A 21,959-nucleotide genomic window follows, 5' to 3' on the forward strand; every position below is an offset into this window, starting at 1 on the left:
TATTGTTTTATACTGCTAACTTCATCTGCTTCTTTTCCCTTGCCACGAAAGGTTAAAGAACACTACCTAACCTTCGTCCTAATGTGTTGTACCCGGTTCAGGCCTAGCACGTTACCCTTGTAGAGGCCGGAGGTGTCACGTCTACTGTGGCGGACGAAACGGCTATGCGAAGGTCAGGAAGCAACGCCGCCTACTTCGACGTGGACTGTGGGTGGTGGTAATAGTGAATGGAAGCGAGCGGCGAACCGCTAGTAAGATATCCATGGTTGACTTAAACTTTTATGCATGTTGGGTACAGATATGTGGTCGTTGTTAGAGGGGAGGCCACCGACCCCGCGATGATGTAGTGAGCCGCAGAGCCGTCTTCAGCAGGTACGACTGGGCAGCAGCGTAAGTAGGCTGTGCCACCCGCTGGAGTCGGCAGGATGGCCTTAGCCAGTGGAGGCGGGTTGTATGTTGTCCAGGCTGCTGGCCTCCCCTGGACCATGAAATACAGGACAGGGAAAGAAAGTACATAAACCTTAGCCCCCAGAATGATCGACTTCGAAGACGAGCGCCCGCTCCTGACGACGATCGGCATCGATAGAAGCCTTTAGGACCATTGCACAGCGACAGACACTGGACCGCCCCCAACCCCCGCTCGAACAGTTTTCCCACAAGAGAGATAGGCGCCAGTAGGAAGAATTCACCCAGAAGGAGACCCAGTGATGCAATGGCTCCTGTATACGGTCATTTGTACACGGGCCATGGCGCAGGTGGTTGCCTGCTGCTAATAAAGTCCATGGTTGATGACTGGATCCGTCACCAGACACCGCAGTAGTCTCTGCCTCGAAGTTCACAGATGGAGATGGCAGTGGTTGGTATCACGTACACACCATGATACCATTCTGTACAGAGAAAGTCAGCGAGCATCTGAGAACAATTGAGTACATCAGAGAGAGATGACCTGATTTTGACGGATATTCATGAGTCTGTTGGCCAGTACTTCAACTACAGCGGCTCCCCCATACTGGAAGAGACAGCAGATCTTAGGGCTCAGGTGTCACCATTGAGTGGAAATGACTACATTTTTTCTGCTCTTCTTGTTTGGCAGCTCGTGAAGGGGTAATATTGCCCAGCTTCAAGCTTCAGAGGCGCTGGGCTGGCTAGCTTCTTCCTCTTTGTCAACTTTCTGAATGAGGGTGCTTGCGATCTGAAAACATTTACTTCATAGTTCGTCGTCACCACAATGGCATCGTTTTGCTACACTGGCGCCAAACGTTTCAATGCCCCAGACTATGAAGTGGCGCAACACTCTGCATTCTACGACATATGTGGCTTATTTGTCATGAACGTAAATATCTAGAAATTCCTAGAGAACATTGCGCTTACAGGACTGTCGCTTGATAATAGACGACTGTTACAGTACATGTTACAATGTAAAGTTATTTTTAAAAACGTTCAACTACGTGATCAACATTCTAGCTAGTGAAGTTTAGTAAAAGGTGCTGAAAGCATAGTAGCACATGGGCAGATAAAGATGTGTATTTTTTTATGGAGTGATTGATATGAAATTTCAGCCTCATTACACATTACCACATGAACGCTCTTGGAATATTTCGTGTTTACAGATATGCTTGAATTCATGTTCAAACCATAGTCTGTAACACGCAAAGGCGTTACCTCGTGCCTCTTAATGAGTTATTCATTGGGAAAGTTTTTCAAACGGGCGACATTAATTAGTACTTACCAAGATATATGACTTTGCATAACTCAGCAGTTGCCGTTCGGACCCAACGCACATTGATGACGGATAATGTCTATATATATAACACCATAAAGTCCAGCTCATTCAAACTTCTCTTGGTTTAACTGAAACATTACCTTATTACGCTCCATCATCAGAATGTTTCCTCATAACGGGGACTGCTTCAGGCCAGTGAGTCATTGCTCGAAGCAGTAACCGATCACACCAAAGAGATTCTCACAATAAAATGTCACGTACAGCAGGGAAAATGATCGCATAAAACATCTGCGAGGAATTCTGACTTTCTATTGTAAGCAATTAACGAAGGCCACAGATAGTGTTCGGTCGTCCACCTCCGAACGTTCCAATGCCAGCCTCTTCCATTTTCCATTGAAACACATTTAATATGCAACATACATGAAGCGCCAAAGAAACTGGTATAGGAGCGCGTATTCAAATACAGAGATATGCAAACAGACCGAATAAGGTGCTGCGGTCGGCAACGCCTATATGAGACAACAAGAGCCTGGCGCAGTCGTTAGAGAGGTTACTGCTGCTACAATGGCAGGTTATCAAGATTTAAGTGAGTTTGAAAGCGCTGTTATAGTCGGTGCACGAACGACGGGGCACAACATCTCCGAGGTAGCGACGAAGTGGGGAAGGAGGCTCTGTAACGGTGTGGGGCGTGTGCACTTGAAGTGATTTTTTTTTTTTTTTTTTTTTTTTTTTTTTGTCATTAGTCTTCTGACTGGTTTGATGCGACCCGCCACGAATTCATCTCCTGTGCTAACCTCTTCAACTCAGAGTAACACTTACAACCTACGTCCTCAATTATTTTCTGGATGTATTCCAATTACTGTCTTCCTCTACAGTTTTTTCCCTCTATAGCTCCCTCTAGTACCATAGAAGTCATTCCCTCATGTCTTAACAGATGTCCTATCATCCTGTCCCTTCTCCTTACCAGTGTTTTCCACATATTCCTCTCCGATTCTGCGCAGTATCACCCCATTCCTTACCTTATCAGTCCACCTAATTTTCAACATTCTTTTTTAGCACCACATCTCATATGCTTCGATTCTCTTCTGTTCCGGTTTTCCCACTGTCCATGTTTCACTACTATACAACGCTGTATTCGAGACGTACATTCTCATAAATTTCTTTCTAAAAGTAAGGCCGATATTTGATATTAGTATTCTCCTGGCCAGGTATGCTCTTTTTGCCATTGCTAGTCTGCTTTTGCTGCCCTCCTTTCTCCGTCCGTCATTGGTTATTTTACTGCCTAGGTAGCAGAATTCCTTAACTTGATCTACTTCTTGACCATCAATCCTGATGCTAAGTTTCTCTCTGTTCTCATTTCTACTACTTCTCATTACCTTCGACTTTCTTCGATTTAGTCTCAATCCATACTGTGTACTCATTCCATTCAGCAGATCACGTAATTCTTCTTCTCTTTCACTCAGGATATCAATGTCATCAGCCAATCGTATCATTGATATCTTTCCACCTTGAATTTTAATTCCACTCCTGGACCTTTCTTTTATTTCCATCATTGCTTCGATGTATGGATTGAACAGTAGGGACGAAAGGCTACATTCTTGTCTTACACGGTTTTTAGTATGAGCACTTCGTTCGTGGCCGTCCACTCTTATTATCGCCTCTGGCTGTTGTACATATCGTGTATGTCCCGTCTCTCCCCATAGGTTACCCCTATTTTTTCAGAATTTCGAACATCTTTCACCATTTTACATTGTCTAACGCTTTTTCCAGGTCGAAAAATCCTATGAACGTTTCTAGATTTTTCATTAGTCTTGCTTCCATTGTTAACCGCAACATCATAGTTGCCTCTCTCGTGCCTTTACCTTTCCTAAAGCCAAACTGATCATGATCTAACGCATCCTCAATTTTCTTTTCCATTCTTCTGTATATTATTCTTGTAAGCAACTTGGATGCATGAGCTGTTAAGCTGATTATGTTATAATCCTCGCACTTGTCAGCTCTTGCCGTCTTCGGAATTCTGTGAATGACGCTTTTCCGAAAGTCAAATGGTATGTCGCCAGACTCAAACATTCTACACGCCAACTTGAATTGTCTTTTTGTTGCCACTTCCCCCAATGATTTTAGAAATTCTGATGGAGTGTTATCTATCCCTCCTGCCTTATTTGATCTTAAGTCCTCCAAAGATCTTTTAAATTCTGATTCTAATACTGGATCCCCTATCTCTTCTACTCCTGTTTCTTCTTCTATCACATCAGACAAATATCCCCCTCATAGAGGCTTTCAATGTATTCTTTCCACCTATCCCCTCTCTCCTCCGCATTTAACAGTGGAATTTCCGTTTCACTCTTAATGTTATCACCCTTGCTTTTAGTGTCACCAAAGGTTGTTTTGACTTTCCTGTATGCTGAATCTGTCCTTCCGACAATCGTTTCTTTTTCGATGTCTGCACGTTTTTCCTGGTCAACTCGTCTTAGCTTCCCTGCACTTGCTATTTATTTCATTCCTCATCGACTTGTATTTCTCTATTCCTGAGTTTCTCCGATAATTTTTGTACTTCCTCCTTTCATCGGTAAAATGTATTCCTTCTGTTACCCATGATTTCTTCGGAGTTACCTTCTTTGTATCTATGTTTTCCTTCCCAACTTCTGTGATGGCCCTTTTTAGACATGTCCATTCCTCTTCAACTGTACTGCCTACTGAGATATTCCTTATTGATGTCTCTATAGCCTTAGAGAACTTCAACCGTATCTCGTCATTACTTAGTACTTCCGTATTCCACTTCTTTGCGTATTGATTCGTCCTGACTAATGTCTGAAACTTCAGCCTACTCTTCATCACTACTATATTGTGACCTGAATCTATGTCTGCTCCTGGGTACGCCTTACAATCCAGTATATGATTTCGGAATCTCTGCCTGTCCATGATGTAATCTAACTGAAATGTTCCAGTATCACCCGGATTTTTCCAAGTACTTGTGATTATTGAACAGAGTATTCGCTATTACTAGCTGAAACTTGTTACGGAACTCAATTAGTCCTTCTCCTCTCTCATTCCATTTCCCAAGCCCATATTCTCCTGTAACTTTTTCTTCTTCTCCTTCCCCTACAACTGCATTCCAGTGTCCCATGACTATTAGATTTTCATATCCTTTTACGTACTGTATTACCTATTCAAAATTCTCATACACTTTCTCTATCTCTTCATCTTCAGCTTGCGACGTCGGCATGTATACCTGAACCATCGTTGTCGGTGATGGTTTTCTTTCGATTCTGATAAGAACAACCCTATCATTGAACTGCTTTTCCGAAAGTCAGATGATATGTCGCCAGACTCAAACACTCTGCAGACCAACTTGAATTGTCGTTTTGTTGCCGCTTCCCCCAATGATTTTACAAATTCTGATGGAGTGTTATCTATCGATCCTGCCTTATTTGATCTTAAGTCCTCCAAATCTCTTTTAAATTCGATCCGATCTTTAACCTCAAAAACAACTGACGACTTATTCCTTTTATAATACGTCGTTTCCAGTAAGAAAAAAACGTGGTCGATAAAAATCACACTCTCTGCCCGATCTTCCTATTCATAACTAATCCTACTCCCGTTACACCATTTTCTGCTGCTGTTGATATTACCCTATACTCAACTGACCAGAAATCCTTGTCTTCTTCCCATTCATGTCACTGATTCCTACTATATCTAGATTGAGTCTTTGCATTTCCCTTTTCAGTTTATCTAGTTTCCCTACAACGTTCAAGCTTCTGACATTCCACGCCCCGATTCGTAGAACGTTATCCTTCCGTTGATTATTCAGTCTTTTTCTCATGATGACCTCCCCCTTGGCAGTCCCCTCCCAGAGATCCGAATCGGGGACTATTCTGGAATCTTTTGCCAATGATGAGATCATCATGACACATCATGTCACTTGGATACACGTTACATGTCTTTAATGCACTGGTTTCCATTGCCTTCTGCATCTTCAAATCGTTGATCAGTGCTGATTCTTACGCCCTTAGGGGCAGTTTCCCATCCCTAGGACAAGAGAGTGCCCTGAACCTCTATCCGCTCCTCCGCCCTCTTTGACAAGGCCGTTGGCAGAATGAGGGTGACTTCTTAGGCCGGGAGTCTTTCAGCACCAATGCTGATTATTAATCAAAGTTTAAGCAGCGGCGGGATTCGAACCCGGTACCGAAGACCATTCTGACGGACTTGAGAAATTCCAACAGGACGAAGCGACACCCCAAACGTTCATAATTGCTACAGAGTGGCTCCAGGTAAACACTCCTGAGTTTAAATACTCCCGCTGCTCATCAAACTCCCCAGACATGAACATTATTGAACATATCTGAGATGTCTTGCAACGTGCTATTCAAAAGTGATCTCCAGTCCGTCGTACTCTTACGGATTTATGGACAGGCCTGCAGGATTCAGCCCCCTTCAGAACTACTTCAGACATTACGCGAGTCGTTGCCACCTCATGTTGCGGCACTTCTCACGTTCGGGGGGCCCTTCTATACAATATTAGGCAGGTGTACCAGTTTCTTTGGCTCTTCAGTGTACGTCGAGTACATGGTACGAAGACAGGATTGTTAAATAATGAACTCAACTAATTATAGTGAAACAGATAATTATTAAGCCAGAAAAACTACAATCAATTCGACTTACATCTATTCTGCACAAGTTACCATCTATGAAAGACAAAATGGAAGTGCGAAGATAAGTGAAATCGTGTCTTTTCCTCGGCGACGTTGCTTTAACTTATGTTACAGTTCTGGAAGATTCTCCCGGTGTAAATGTTCATTGGATTTACACAAGTGTTCACTGGTTTGTAGACAATGACACATTTTACCAGATATATTTAGTGTCACATTACCCGCCTTTTATAATCAATCATTACGGACGTCAGTTACATAATAAGGATAAAAGAAAACACTTCATCACACCAAATCCAGATTAGGACCTACCAATAATCCTTGAGACACTTTGGTCGGTATCTAGTCACTATATTAACCCAGCAAACTCTAAACCTTTGGAGTTACTGTGTATTATTTTACACTTTCTCGTGAACGTTTTAAATTTTCAGTCAATGCTTTTGCTCTTGACATGATATTATATCTCGACATCTACAGAATCAACGGATTATGTGATTAATTACCACTTTCCGAGCGTTAACCTCAAAAACAACATTTATACTACTTAGTTTCCAGTAAGAAAAAAATGTGATCGATAAGCAATGCTTCTTTAAGCCATAAATGTTAGTTTTATTTAGTACAATAGAAATACAGATTTGCAGACTGGAAGAAGTAAGACAAGCAGTTGCTACAACTGCAATACGTTGACCATTTTTGTAACATACAGATCTACAAAATGACAAATGTGTCTCAAGCAGATACGTGGAGTGTTTTTATGTAAGGATCGTTTTTAAACATGCTTGCAGCAGCGCTGCACTCGTTAATAAGGGCATGCGTACACTGAATATTTGATTCTATTGCCTACGCACAGATGTCATTGCGGAAGCATTTGTTTGTGTGTACGTTTGTGTTTACATCTGTCTAGACTTGTTTAAAACATCTTAGTTGACTGCAAATTCCACCCGTGTGAAAAAATACGCGCAATGAGTCGTTTTGCGTGTGCGAAAAATGCGTTGAGGAAGCAGTTGAAATTCATCGACATTTTACTGGAAAAATCACTACGAACCTTGGAATATTAATAAAATTGCCTAGTGCATTTAAATATGGCTATGCCATATATTCATCATAAAGTACAAAGTGGGTGAACGGGGTAGTGATACGAAAGTTAAAGAAAATAGGTGCTTTAGGATTTCGTTTTTACCTCAAGAGTTTGCTAACGTTTCAAGACATTCCTTATGAAATTCCGTAACGGCAACTATTCTGACGTCAAAAATAAAATTTATCCTGGGTTGGCCAATCAGGTGGCAGATTTCCATGAGAATGGAATTCATGAATTCGTTTTGATAAGTGGCTTAATATTTACAAAAATTGTGCTGTAGATTCGGATACTGCTTTTACGTAAAAATAAAATCGTTTTTAAATATTCACTTCTGGTTCCTATAAAAAAATACGAAACTTACTTCAGAAACACGCCCCATATAAAAGAAGCTTAATCTCGACGAAAGGCACACACATCTTTTATGCATGTTTTTTTTTCGACGCATAACTGTGTTCGAGCTTTCAAATTAATCAGATCACAGAGATATACGAGGACTTTTCAGAGTCGTCCTGTGTTATAGAGTTATCGAGCGACCGATTTCTCGCAGTCTTTCGATTCAGTGCCTACTAACTTGTCCCTCATTTCGGCACCGATGTCTTCCAGCGTACGGCCCTTTGTCTCAGGAATGAAAAAGAACGTGAACACGAAGTCCGCAAAGGCGCACGCGCCGAAGAACCAGAAAGGGATGTAGGTGCCGAGCGCCGAGGAGACGACCTGGAAGAGTTTGATGCAGGCGAAGGTGAGCAGCGACGTCCAGACGGCCACCACCGAGTTGGCGAGACCGCGGATCGAGGCAGGCACCACCTCGCTCACCACGGTCCACACCAGCGCGTTCGCCCCCACGTTGTAAGTCACCTGCAGAAGAAACCAACCAGTCTCACTGCAGTTACAGCCGCTCTAACATCGGCATCGCGTGTGCACTAGCGGAATACCACAATGTAACGCTTGACTGGCTACTAAATGTCTCGAGAGCGCACCTTTTAGCATAAAAGGAGGCGGGCAGTACTGTGTTGTCAGCACAGAAACAGTAACAATGTAATGTATTAAAAAACTAAAACCCGCCTCGATTGCGAATAAAGCACCTAGTGTTAAGTGTTAACCCAGGTTTCGGCGTAGATAACTACACCTTCTTCAGAACAACAATAAAACCCACAAGTGCCTAAGAAGACCTTTGTCAATGATTTAAAAGAACACCATGGCTATACATTTACAAACGAAAAAGAAAAGGAAAACACAAACAGTACATATGTACAAAGTCAAAACCACTGCTTAACTTGATGGTGTACGCTCCACCTCACACCGGCCTATGTTCGATGGGCCATGACCCGCCATAAACTGCAGTTCCAAGAGAAATGCTTCGGTTTAGACCTCCGCATAATAGTGTCTTGTAACAGAGACCGAAAAGGGCAAGCAGATCCTCTTCTTAGAATGTTCGCTCCGGGCTACGGTATGCTGCAACCAAGCTGATGTTGCATCCAGTGATGTTAGTTGAGACAGCTGTGTAGGTGTCTGTGTGATGCTACGTCCGAGAAAGATAGCCGTTCCGCCCCCATGACCATTAGCCCGATGTCCAGTAATGTTCCTCAGTCTGTATTGTTGCGTAGGCAGAAGAAGTGTTTCTCTCAGAAAAAGTATATCGACCTTGAATCTACCGAGCGCGGTGGCGCAGTTGTTAGACACTGGACTCGCATTCGGGAGGACGACGGTTCAGTCCCTCGTCCGGCCATCCTGATTTAGATTTTCCGTGATTTCCCTAAATCGCTCCAGCCAAATGCCGGGACGGTTCCTTTCAAAGGGCACGGCCGACTTCCTTCCCCATCCTTCCCTAATCTGATGAGACCGATGTCCTCGCTGTCTGGTCTCCTTCCCCCAACAAACCAACCAACCAACTAACCTTGAATCTCATGATAAAATCCTCCAGTTCTGGCTTTCTAGATAACATTCTATTGGCATTGTGGATACAAGATGTGAGGTCATCTCTCGGTGATGGCCTGCGGACTATTCGCAGAAGTAAAGAGTTTCTTCGTGCCGCTGAAGAGAGCGAGTGGTTTGGGAAGAATATCTGGTGCAGCTTTGAACTGTTGAAACGTTTCCTGAATGATGGCGGGGATGTTCTTCTGTTAAAGTGTTGTCAGGAAGCACGTGATACTTGAGAATATCTTCTTGAGCTCTGAGAAGTCGTAGGTGGCGCTAGTAGATATAGAACCGACGATCAGTTGTTGGGTGCTTGTTGTGGCTGTTTGGCGTGAAGTGGATGTCGTCCTCGTCGGCAGTGTGGGGAATTCCCTGGTGCTGTTGACCTATGGTTGAGCAGTAGTAGTGGCTGGTTATTGATTTCAGAGTCGTGTTGACTGCCTTGTGCCGTGTATATCGTTCGTGCTTATGTGAAAGTGGAGCATCCTTTTCATGTGGCGGGATGTTCACCTTCACAATTGACGCAATTTGGTTTCTAGGTCTTCATCCTTTGGCAGTCCTTCGAGGGGTGGTGTCCTGTACATTTCACACACCTCGCTGGCAAGTTACAATAAGTCACTGTATTAAAGCAACGCTGGCAGCTTTTACATTGTGATGGCCCTTCCTTCGGCCTATAAGTTTCAACTTCGGTGTCGATCAAGTGTTTGATATCATAAACGGATTCACTGGTTGGCCCAGCCAGCATCGAGACGCTATAAACTGTTTGTAGGATTAGTTTAGCGGTCTTTTCGTCACGTTATTTGAATTGATGCAGTGATGCACTCTGAAATCCAATGGCATTGTGTTCTTTTTCCAGTTCCTCCCCTGATATATCAGATGGTAAGTATTTGACTACCTCCGTAGGTGGTTGGTGTCTATAGAAGCGGGTATTCGCTTTCCAGAAGAAGCGAAGTCCAATTCGTTGATCAGTCAGCATTTCAAAGTGTTATTTTATAGTTTCGCACTTATGTGGCTTTAATTGAGCCGGTCACATCTTTCTCCAGTTCAGCTTTAAATTATACACTCCTGGAAATGGAAAAAAGAACACATTGACACCGGTGTGTCAGACCCACCATACTTGCTCCGGACACTGCGAGAGGGCTGTACAAGCAATGATCACACGCACGGCACAGCGGACACACCAGGAACCGCGGTGTTGGCCGTCGAATGGCGCTAGCTGCGCAGCATTTGTGCACCGCCGCCGTCAGTGTCAGCCAGTTGCCGTGGCATACGGAGCTCCATCGCAGTCTTTAACACTGGTAGCATGCCGCGACAGCGTGGACGTGAACCGTATGTGCAGCTGACGGACTTTGAGCGAGGGCGTATAGTGGGCATGCGGGAGGCCGGGTGGACGTACCGCCGAATTGCTCAACACGTGGGGCGTGAGGTCTCCACAGTACATCGATGTTGTCGCCAGTGGTCGGTGGAAGGTGCACGTGCCCGTCGACCTGGGACCGGACCGCAGCGACGCACGGATGCACGCCAAGACCGTAGGATCCTACGCAGTGCCGTAGGGGACCGCACCGCCACTTCCCAGCAAATTAGGGACACTGTTGCTCCTGGGGTATCGGCGAGGACCATTCGCAACCGTCTCCATGAAGCTGGGCTACGGTCCCGCACACCGTTAGGCCGTCTTCCGCTCACGCCCCAACATCGTGCAGCCCGCCTCCAGTGGTGTCGCGACAGGCGTGAATGGAGGGACGAATGGAGACGTGTCGTCTTCAGCGATGAGAGTCGCTTCTGCCTTGGTGCCAATGATGGTCGTATGCGTGTTTGACGCCGTGCAGGTGAGCGCCACAATCAGGACTGCATACGACCGAGGCACACAGGGCCAACACCCGGCATCATGGTGTAGGGAGCGATCTCCTACACTGGCCGTACACCACTGGTGATCGTCGAGGGGACACTGAATAGTGCACGGTACATCCAAACCGTCATCGAACCCATCGTTCTACCATTCCTAGACCGGCAAGGGAACTTGCTGTTCCAACAGGACAATGCACGTCCGCATGTATCCCGTGCCACCCAATGTGCTCTAGAAGGTGTAAGTCAACTACCCTGGCCAGCAAGATCTCCGGATCTGTCCCCCATTGAGAATGTTTGGGACTGGATGAAGCGTCGTCTCACGCGGTCTGCACGTCCAGCACGAACGCTGGTCCAACTGAGGCGCCAGGTGGAAATGGCATGGCAAGCCGTTCCACAGGACTACATCCAGCATCTCTACGATCGTCTCCATGGGAGAATAGCAGCCTGCATTGCTGCGAAAGGTGGATATACACTGTACTAGTGCCGACATTGTGCATGCTCTGTTGCCTGTGTCTATGTGCCTGTGGTTCTGTCAGTGTGATCATGTGATGTATCTGACCCCAGGAATGTGTCAATAAAGTTTCCCCTTCCTGGGACAATGAATTCACGGTGTTCTTATTTCAATTTCCAGGAGTGTAGTTATTTTCCAGTAATGGGTGGTATTATAGCCGGTGGCCTGTGACGCCCTGCGATGTGCTAGGCGCAGATCCAGGTGCTGGTGTGACATCCAATTGTTCATCCTCTTGTTGGGGGGGGGGGGGGGGGGGAACTGGTCCTAAGTCGGGAGTGATAGTTGTCTCTTTGTGGTGTCGGTAAGTTACTGAGAATTCTTTCATTCCCTTTCGCCTCGACTGCGCCAGAAGAGTTGAAAGTCGCCTTCTCCTTCGTGTTCTGGCTGCTGGAAAACATCACAATCGGATTTTGAGACCTGTTATTGTGCTTTTTTTCTGTCCTCAGTTGCTGTCTGCGTCACGTTCGGGTGTTATCTGACCGCGTCTGAAGGCTGTGCTCGTGCAAATTGGTCCATACTTCGTCTATCTTCATTGGTGATTGTTTGGTCACAGTCCACTTCTCTGCGTGCGATGTTGACAGGGAGCAGGGTGTAAGTTCCTAATGCAAAGGTCCTGGCGGCGGAGCTGTTCCTCGTCCCTGACCTCGACCTTTGCCTTGTAGGACGCGAGCGTAGCGGCCGCGACCAGGGCCTGGGTCCTCCGTGGTTTACGACCATAGGAGAACTGAGTGTGCCGTCTCCGAAGCAGTGATCATCTACTCTTCTGTCCTTCAACCATAGCCAATGTCGTCGTACAAGACGGTCCTGCCGCCGTTGCCTGGATCGTTATACTCGGATGTCCTTCCGCCATCGTCAAACAAACCTGGCAAGACGCAATCAATACCTTCAATGGGTTATAACAGTGCTGATGTTATTGATTTCAGTGCCACTAAAGTAGAGTTACTAAATACACTTTTCCAAAATTCTTTCACAAAAGAGGACGAAGAAAACATCTAGAATTCGAATCAGGAACAACTGCCAACATAAGCAACTTAGAAGTAGATACCCTCGATGTAGCAAAGCAGCTTAAAACACTTAAGAAAGGTAAGGATTTCGGTCCAGATTGTATACCAGTCAGGTTACTTTCGGAATATGCTGATACAATAGCTCCGTACTTAGCATCACATTACAACCGCTCGCTCGAAGAAATATCAGTATTCAGATATTGGGAAGTTGCACAAGTCACACCAATACCCAAGAAAAGAAACAGTAGTAATCCACTGAATTACAAACCCCTATCACTAACGTCGATTTTCGTAGGATTTTGGAAAATATACTGTGCGCAAACATCATGAATCATTTCGAAGTAAACGATTTATTGACAAACAGCCAACACAAAAAATGGTTCAAATGGCACTGACAAGGGAACCTCCCCATCGCACCCCCCTCACATTTAATTATAAGTTGGCACAGTGGATAGACCTTGAAAAACTGAACACAGATCAATCGAGAAAACAGGAAGAAGTTGTATGGAACTATGAAAAGAATAAGCAAAATATACAAACTGAGTAGTCCATGCGCAACATAGGCAACATCAAGGATAGTCTAAGCTCAGGAGCGCCGTGGTCCCGTGGTTAGCGTGAGCAAGTGCGGAACCAAAGGACCTTGGTTCAAATCTTACCTCGAGTGAAAAGTTTACTTTCTTTATTTTCGTAAAGTTATGATCTGTTCGTTCATTGCCGTCTCTGTTCACTGTAATAAGTTTAGTATCTGTGTTTTGCGACCGCACCGCAAAACCGTGCGATTAGTAGAAGAAAGGACGTTCCTCTCCAATGGGAACTGAAAACATTTGATGGCAAGGTCATAGGTCAACCGATTCCTCCACAGGAAAATACGTCTGATATGTTCTAACGCCACTGGTGACGGCATGTGCGTCACATAACAGGAATATGTTGTCGACCCACCTAACTTGTACACTTGGGGAATGGGTAAAAAGATTCTTCAACCTTGCCCGATTTAGGTTTTCTTGTAGATGTGATAATCACTCCCAAAAAAGTGATGAAAACATTACAGTTTGTCACATAAACTGCAACAAATGAATGCAACAGTTTCACAGTCTCACAGTTTTCCCTGTGCTCTGTCAAAACATATGTTATTAACGATTTCCAATTTTTCCGTTTGGGTATAGCGTCCCCATACTACGGCGCAGTTTCCTCGCATCGGACGGATGGACGGACAGATAATAATTGTCTGAAAATAAAAAATTAAACTTATCACTCGAGGCGTGAATTGAACGAAGGACCTCTCGCTCCGCAGCTGCTCACGCTAACCACGGGACCACGGAGCTCCTCAGCGCAGTTTCTCCTTAATGTTGCCTATCTTGCGCATGGACTACTCAGTTTGTATATTTTGCTTATTTTTTTCGTAGTGCCACACAACTTCTTCCTGTTTTCTCGATTGATCTGTGTTCAGTTTTTCAAGGCCTATGCAGTGTGACAACTTATAACTAAATGTGAGGGGGGTGCGATGGGGAGGTTCCCCTATGAGCACTATGGGACTTAACTTCTGAGGTCATCAGTCCCCTAGAACTTAGAACTACTTAAACCTAACTAATCTAAGGACATCACACACATCCATGCACGAGGCAGGATTTGAACCTGCGACAGTAGCGGTCGCGCGGTTCCAGACTGTAGCGCCTAGCCAACACAGATTCAGAAAATATCATTCTTGTGAAACACAAGTAGCTCTTTATTCTCACGAAGTAATGAGTGCAATCGACAGTGGATGTCAAATTTTTTCCATATTTTTACATTTCCAGAAGGTTTTTAACAGCGTTCCTCACGAGCGACTTTTAATTATATTGTGTGCCTATGGAGTATCGTGTCAGTTGTGCTACTGGATTCGTGAGTTACTTTCACAAAGGTCACAGTTCGTCGTAACTGACGGAAAGTCATAGAGTAAAACAAAAGTAATATCTGGTGTTCTCAAGAAAGTGTTATAAGCCCCCTGTTGGTCCTGAACTACATAAACTATTGGAGATAACCTGAGCAGTCCTCTTAGATTGTTTGTAGTTGATGCTGTCATTTACGGTCCAGTAAAACCATCAGATGATTAAAAAATGTAAAATCATGTAGTGAATACAACTCTATGATGCGAAAAGTGAAAACTGAATCTAAATAATGAAAAGCGTGCAGTCATCCACATGCGCACTAAAAAAGAATCCGCTGATTTTCAGTTACATGATAAATCACACAAATCTGAAGGCTGTAACCTCAACTAAATAGAGATTACAGTTACTTAAACTGGAACGAAAACTTAGATAATGTTGTGGGGAAATCAAAACCTGCGACATATTGGCAGAGCTTTTACAAAATGTAACAGTTTTACTAAAGAGACTGCCTAAACTACGCTCGCCCGCTCTCTTCTGAAGTATTGCTGTGCGTTGACGGAGGACATCGAAAGGCTTCAAAGATGGGCTGCTCGTTTTGTATTATAGCGAAAGAGACGAGGGAGTCCCAGGGACGATCACAAGGTTGTGATAGCAACTATGACAACTGGTCTTACAAAGAATGTTAAGAAAGGTAGGAAGAAATTTTTGCTTATGAACAGTGACTGGATACAAATTTCAGAGAATCTGAGTAGTCAGCATCAAAGTTTCAGTTATGAGGACGAAAATGTGCAGAAAAAATGAAAAAAATTCGAGGGCATCTTGCAGTATGTACTACACAAGTACGTTCCGAGTAAGGTTTTCAGGGATGGTTTTAATAGCCGTTTTAGAAAACTTCTACGTAAACAACGAGAACTCCATCTTAGATACAAGAGAAGTAAAAAACAAACTGACAAACAAAAGCTGAACGAAGTGAAAACGAGCGTAAGGAGACCAATGAGTGAGGCGTTCAATGACTTTGAAAGTTAAACTTTGTCAAACGATCTGAGTAAAAACACTATGAGGTTTTGGTCACATGTAAAATCAGTAAGGGGGCAAAATCATCTATTCATTCACTCAGTGGCCGTAGTGGCACCAAAACGGAAGATAACAGAGGGAAAAACCGAGCAAGGTGGCGCAGTGGTTAGCACACTGGACTCGCATTCGGGAGGACGACGGTTCAATCCCACGTCCGGCCATCCCGATTTAGGTTTTCCGTGATTTCCTTGAATCGCTTCAGGCAAATGCCGGGATGGTTCCTTTGAAAGGCCACGGCCGACATCCTTCCCTAACCCGATGAGACCGATGACCTCGCAGTTTGGTCTCCTCCCCTCAAATCAACCAACCAACCAACAGAGGGAAAGCCGAAATACTGAATTCGGTCTTCTGAAACTGTTTCACCGCGGAAGATAGTAGCGCGGTTCCTCCTTTCAACCGTCGTACGAACGCCGAAATGACAGATATTGAGATAACCGATCGCGGAATGAAACAAACGGGTGCAATCGCTTAGTAGTGGAAAGGCGTCAGGACCAGATGAGATATACATAAGATTCTACAAATGTTATGTGAAAGAACTTACTCCCCTTCTAGCAGTAATTGATCGTAGACCGCTTGAGAACAATGGTACCTAGCGACTGGAAGAAAGCGCAGGTCATCCCTTTTTTAAGAAGGGCCGAAATATTTTCACACTATGAGGAGAAAGTTGATGATTGAAATTTCATGACAAAGTCCTGCCGCAGAGAAAAGCGCCTTTGCTTTAATGGCTCGCTACGGTCGCAGGTTCGAATCCTGCCTCGGGCATTGATGTGTGTGATGTCCCTAGCTTAGTTAGGTTTAAGTAGTTCTAAGTTCTAGGGGACTGATGACCTGAGATGTTAAGTCCCATAGTGCTCAGAGCCATTAACTACTGGCCATTAAAATTACTACACCAAGAAGAAATGCAGATGATAACCGGGTATTCATTGGACAAATATAATATACTAGAACTGAAGCGACTTCGTTCTGGATTACGTAGCTAGCTTGCACATTTACACCCCATTTACGCTAAAGTAAATCAGGTGACCCTTCAGCCAACGTAGGATTAGCTTTTTGTGTACACGGTACATTTTGCAGGCGTATTTGGTGTGGGGAATCTTAAGTCTTTGTTCAAACTTCCAAATTGTTTGGAACACGTGGTAATCAAAATCCATTTCTAATTAGTCAGCCGCGGTACTGATACCGCGGCTGACTAATTAGAAATTTACATCTACATCTACATTTACATCTACATTTATGCTCCGCAAGCCACCCAACGGTGTGTGGCGGAGGGCACTTTACGTGCCACGGTCATTACCTCCCTTTTCTGTTCCAGTCGCGTATGGTTCGCGGGAAGAACGACTGTCTGAAAGCCTCTGTACGCGCTCGAATCTCTCTAATTTTACATTCGTGATCTCCTCGGGAGGTATAAGTAGGGGGAAGCAATATATTCGATAACTCATCCAGAAACGCACCCTCTCGAAACCTGGCGAGCAAGCTACACCGCGATGCAGAGCGCCTCTCTTGCAGAGTCTGCCACTTGAATTTGTTAAACATATCCGTAACGCTATCACGCTTACCAAATAACCCTGTGACGGAACGCGCCGCTCTTCTTTGGATCTTTTCTATCTCCTCCGTCAGCCCGATCTGGTACGGATCCCACACTGATGAGTAATACTCAAGTATAGGTCGAACGAGTGTTTTGTAAGCCACCTCCTTTGTTGATGGAATACATTTTCTAAGGACTCTCCCAATGAATCTCAACCTGACACCCGCCTTACCAACAATTAATGTTATATGATCATACCACTTCAAATCGTTCCGCACGCATACTCCCAGATATTTTACAGAAGTAACTGCTACCAGTGTTTGTTCCGCTATCATATAATCATACAATAAAGGATCCTTCTTTCTATGTATTCGCAATACATTACATTTGTCTATGTTAAGGGTCAGTTGCCACTCCCTGCACCAAGTGCCTATCCGCTGCAGATCTTCCTGCATTTCGCTACAATTTTCTAATGCTGCAACTTCTCTGTATACTACAGCATCATCCGCGAAAAGCCGCATAGAACTTCCGACACTATCTACTAGGTCATTTATGTATATTGTGAAAAGCAGTGGTCCCATAACACTCCCCTGTGGCACGCCAGAGGTTACTTTAACGTCTGTAGACGTCTCTCCATTCATAACAACATGCTGTGTTCTGTTTGCTAAAAACTCTTCAATCCAGCCACACAGCTGGTCTGATATTCCGTAGGCTCTTACTTTGTTTATCAGGCGACAGTGCGGAACTGTATCGAACGCCTTCCGGAAGTCAAGGAAAATAGCATTTACCTGGGAGCCTGTATCTAATATTTCCTGGGTCTCATGAACAAATAAAGCGAGTTGGGTCTCACACGATCGCTGTTTCCGGAATCTATGTTGATTCCTACAGAGTAGATTCTGGGTTTCCAAAAACGACATGATACGCGAGCAAAAAACATGTTCTAAAATTCTACAACAGATCGACGTCAGAGATATAGGTCTATAGTTTTGCGCATCTGCTCGACGACCCTTCTTGAAGACTGGGACTACCTGTGCTCATTTCCAATCATTTGGAACCTTCCGTTCCTCTAGAGACTTGCGGTACACTGCTGTTAGAAGGGGGGCAAGTTCTTTCGCGTACCCTGTGTAGAATCGAATTGGTATCCCGTCAGGTCCAGTGGACTTTCCTCTGTTGAGTGATTCCAGTTGCTTTGCTCACTAGTCTTTGTTTCATGCATCTTTCCGCGTTCCATACCTTCACAATTGCTCACGCAAGAGCAGCATCATCGAACCGTGCCCATTTTATGGTATTCAAAGCTGGGGTGCAGCAGCCTGCCTTAAGCAGTGATTACAAATAGCAAGAATTTAAGCTATACAGTTGTCTGTGTCGACATATGACAGCGGAGACGGAGTTATCGAGATGAATTCTGCTACCACACAATTTCAGGAGTCTTCAGGTTATTAGGCAGACTGCAGCACAAATGGTAAAAACGTTTGCAATGCATAAATTGTATCTTCGAGGTACAATTTCGTTACGTATACCGTTAGTAGATGCATGAGAGCTACTGTTACGATTCTAATTTCAATTTTGTCTTGGCTAACTCTGATTAATCCGTCTCTACGTTTTTAAAATTTTGTTCCGCTTTTCGATAGGCCTTGCCACTCAGAAACTTTAATCGTCTTAGGGAGAAACGTTTACTTAAGAGAGGCATTCAGTAAGTAAAGTAAAACATTTTTTTACTCGACCAGTTCCGGTTGAAAAATGCGGAATTTGTTGTGAAACAGCATGGAATGTTCCTGCTTCAGCACCTATACTTTCATAAATTTCCGAATCGTCGCGCCGCTACACATAGGCTTCATATAGTTGTCTTAACTGAGGTGCGTTCCAAATACAGAGATGTCATTAAGCTTCCTTTGGCGTAAAACCAGCAGATCGCAGATATTCATAGGTGCTTGCGGAATGTCTACAGATACCTGGCAGTGAACAAAATCGGTGATTCGTCGGGCAAGGCATCTGTCACCATCGTAACAAAGTCGTGCAAACCTGTCCGATCTCTCGAGTGTCGCCATGCGCATGTAGCTGTGACTCGAGAAATGTTGGAACACGCGGACACTCTCATTTGAGGTGATAGACGGATCACAATCAAACACCTCGCTGCTCAACTGGACGTCTCTGAAATATCTGTAGTGCTGACATACTCGTCCACCACTTAGGGTAATCGACGGTGTGTGGCCGCTGGCCTGACAAAACACCTTACAGGGCAACGAAGGACCATCTTAGCAAAATTTCTTGCGCGTTACGAGGAAATTTTTTGTCCAGCCTCATCACAGGCGATGGGTTCATCACTTCCAACCAAAAACAGAATACCAATCCATGGAATGGCGCCACACCACCTCTCCTCCTCGGGAAAAGTTCAGAGCCGCACCCTCAGTCACCTAAAGTCATGGTGACTATCCTCTGGGATTGTGAAGGGGTTATTCTGTTCTATGTCCTCCCTCGGGGTGCATCGATCAATTCTGAAGTGTATTCTGCTGTCCTCAGGAAACTGAAGGAACGGTTTCAGTGTGTTCGTCGTCACAAAAATGCAAACGAACTTCTTCATGACAACCCAAAGCCTCACACAAGTCTATGCGTCTGAGAGGAGCTAGCAAATCTTCAAAGAACTGTTCTTCCACATCGACCCTACAGGTCGGATTTCGCACCTTCCGAGTTCCATCTGTTTGGCCCAATGAAGGATGCACTCTGCTGGAAGCATTATGTCGATGATGGAGACGTTATTGACGCCGCGAGACGTTGCCTCCCACGACGACCAGTAGAGTGGTACCAAGGGGGGATACAGGCTCTGCCAGTAACGTGACGTAAAGTCGTCTCATTTAACGGAGATTGTGTGTGAAGCGTAACGCCGTATACCGATCCTGCCTTGGAGGCGGTTAAGTGGGAGATGTGTCTCAGAGCTGGATAGTGACAAATGGTGACGCGAGACTGAACGCTCACGTAGTTTATGTATAAGCCGATAGAGGACAGTGTTGGATAGCGGACTGTGATTTAGTTTTGATTGTGCCCACTAGAGTGCACTGAAGTAATAGAATGTGTTTCATAAAACTGTTCTAGTATTTTCATAAAGTGTTATTATGTCTTTTTGTGTAGGTAAAATGTTATACATGTGTTTTAGCAGTATGAATGATGCGTGAGTGTGGTTTAAGGTTAATATGAAGATAATTGTTTGACTAGTTATGTAGTGGGATTTAGTGTGGGAACATTTCGAAGAAGTATGGGTGTGGACAAAGGGGATTTTTGTAGAATAGATTTGTAAAGGAAGTTTATGGTAAAGGGAATGTTAATTCAGGTATAAATAACAATAGTAAATAACTTTGTGCATAAACAAAACTTCAGCATATTAGATAATTACGTCAGTAAAAAGTACAGTCGTTAGGTTTACTATTTTGCGATTGGTTATTGATGAAAAGCGCGGACTGACGAGGGAGAATGTTGTTTTGCTATTGGCTGTTGAGTAAACTGACCAATGGTAAAGCAATATCCTTTGCGCACCTCTCTCTGCTGGTACAGAAGACTTAGAGTATTCTAGAGAGGAGTCGGAGACTAGCCATGAAACAGTACGGATGTGTGTAATAGTAGTTCCGATAAAAATGATAAGTTGCCGGATCTAGCAGTGTTTCATACATCAAAAGTGTTGTAACGTGATGGCATAATTATTCCGATGGGTATGTAGAAATTTTGGAATTTTTAAGTGAATTTTGTGACGAGAAAAGTCATATATTCCGCGTGGCGTATTGAGCAGGTCGGTGGCTAAAAACTGTGACTGCATTAGGTACCGACAGACTTAATATTTGGCGAGCATTCTCAACCAAAAACAATGCGTATTTTTGTAGCTATTACGTTTTCGGGAAATGCATCACCATAAACGTGCTAACATGAGTGAAAGGGATTGTGAGTTACTGTGTTAAGAGTAGCACGGGCTTGGCAGAGATACTTGTTCACCTAAGTTTCAGAATATATTAATTAAGGACAAAATTTCCAACCTGTCCCATGTCACCATCATTATTTAAAATCTATATAGATATTAGCCTTAGAGCATGGTCTCGTAAATGTAACAGTATGGGATTAGAAATAAGAGATGGAGTTTACCTACATCATTTACTGTTTGCTGATGGTCAAGTAGTCGTAGCACAAGATGGGGAGGATGCTAACTATATGTGCAATCAACTAGCAGTAGCATACAAAACTTGGGGTTTGAAGATTAATTACCAAAAAACAGAATACATGACTAATGATTCAGATGAGCTATACATTGAAGGAAAGAAAATTAAAAAGATAAACACTTTTTGTTATTTGGGATCCATTTTAGAAATCGAGGGAAAATCAGAGTCAGAAATCAATAAAAGAATTAGTAGCGGACGGAGGGTCATTGGGATGCTTATCCCAGTCTTATGGAGCAGGAATGTAATGAGCAGAACTAAAAAATTAATATACAAATCCATATTAGAGAGTGTAGTTCTGTATGGAACGGAGACCTGGACAATTAACATGAAGCACATTAAAAAATTACAAGCTCTAGAGATGGACTTCTGGAGAAGATCGGCAAGAATCTCCAGGAAAGAAAAGATAAGGAACACCGAAATAATAAGGAGAATGGAAATAAAAGAAAGAATATATGACGTAATGGATAAGAAGAAATTACAGTGGTACGGGCATGTACGACGAATGGGCAAAACCAGAATACCAAAACTGGTACTGGAGTGGGAACCGGAGGGGAGAAGAAGAAGAGGACGAC

At 44.0% G+C, this 21,959-nt stretch overlaps 1 protein-coding gene across 1 annotated transcript in view; it reads right to left on the minus strand.

Moving 5' to 3' along the window:
- Positions 1-312: 312 nt before the first annotated feature.
- LOC124795842 (facilitated trehalose transporter Tret1-2 homolog) overlaps positions 313-21,959 on the minus strand; it is a 55,939-nt gene continuing 34,292 nt past the window's right edge. The window contains exons 4-5 of the mRNA XM_047259924.1: positions 8,022-8,305; positions 313-478 (exon numbers count right to left, since the gene is read on the minus strand). Coding sequence (XP_047115880.1) covers positions 313-478; positions 8,022-8,305 — 450 coding nt within the window. The remainder of the gene's footprint in view (positions 479-8,021; positions 8,306-21,959) is intronic.

This window comes from Schistocerca piceifrons, chromosome 4, assembly GCF_021461385.2.
Source record: "Schistocerca piceifrons isolate TAMUIC-IGC-003096 chromosome 4, iqSchPice1.1, whole genome shotgun sequence".
NCBI lineage: Eukaryota > Metazoa > Arthropoda > Insecta > Orthoptera > Acrididae > Schistocerca > Schistocerca piceifrons.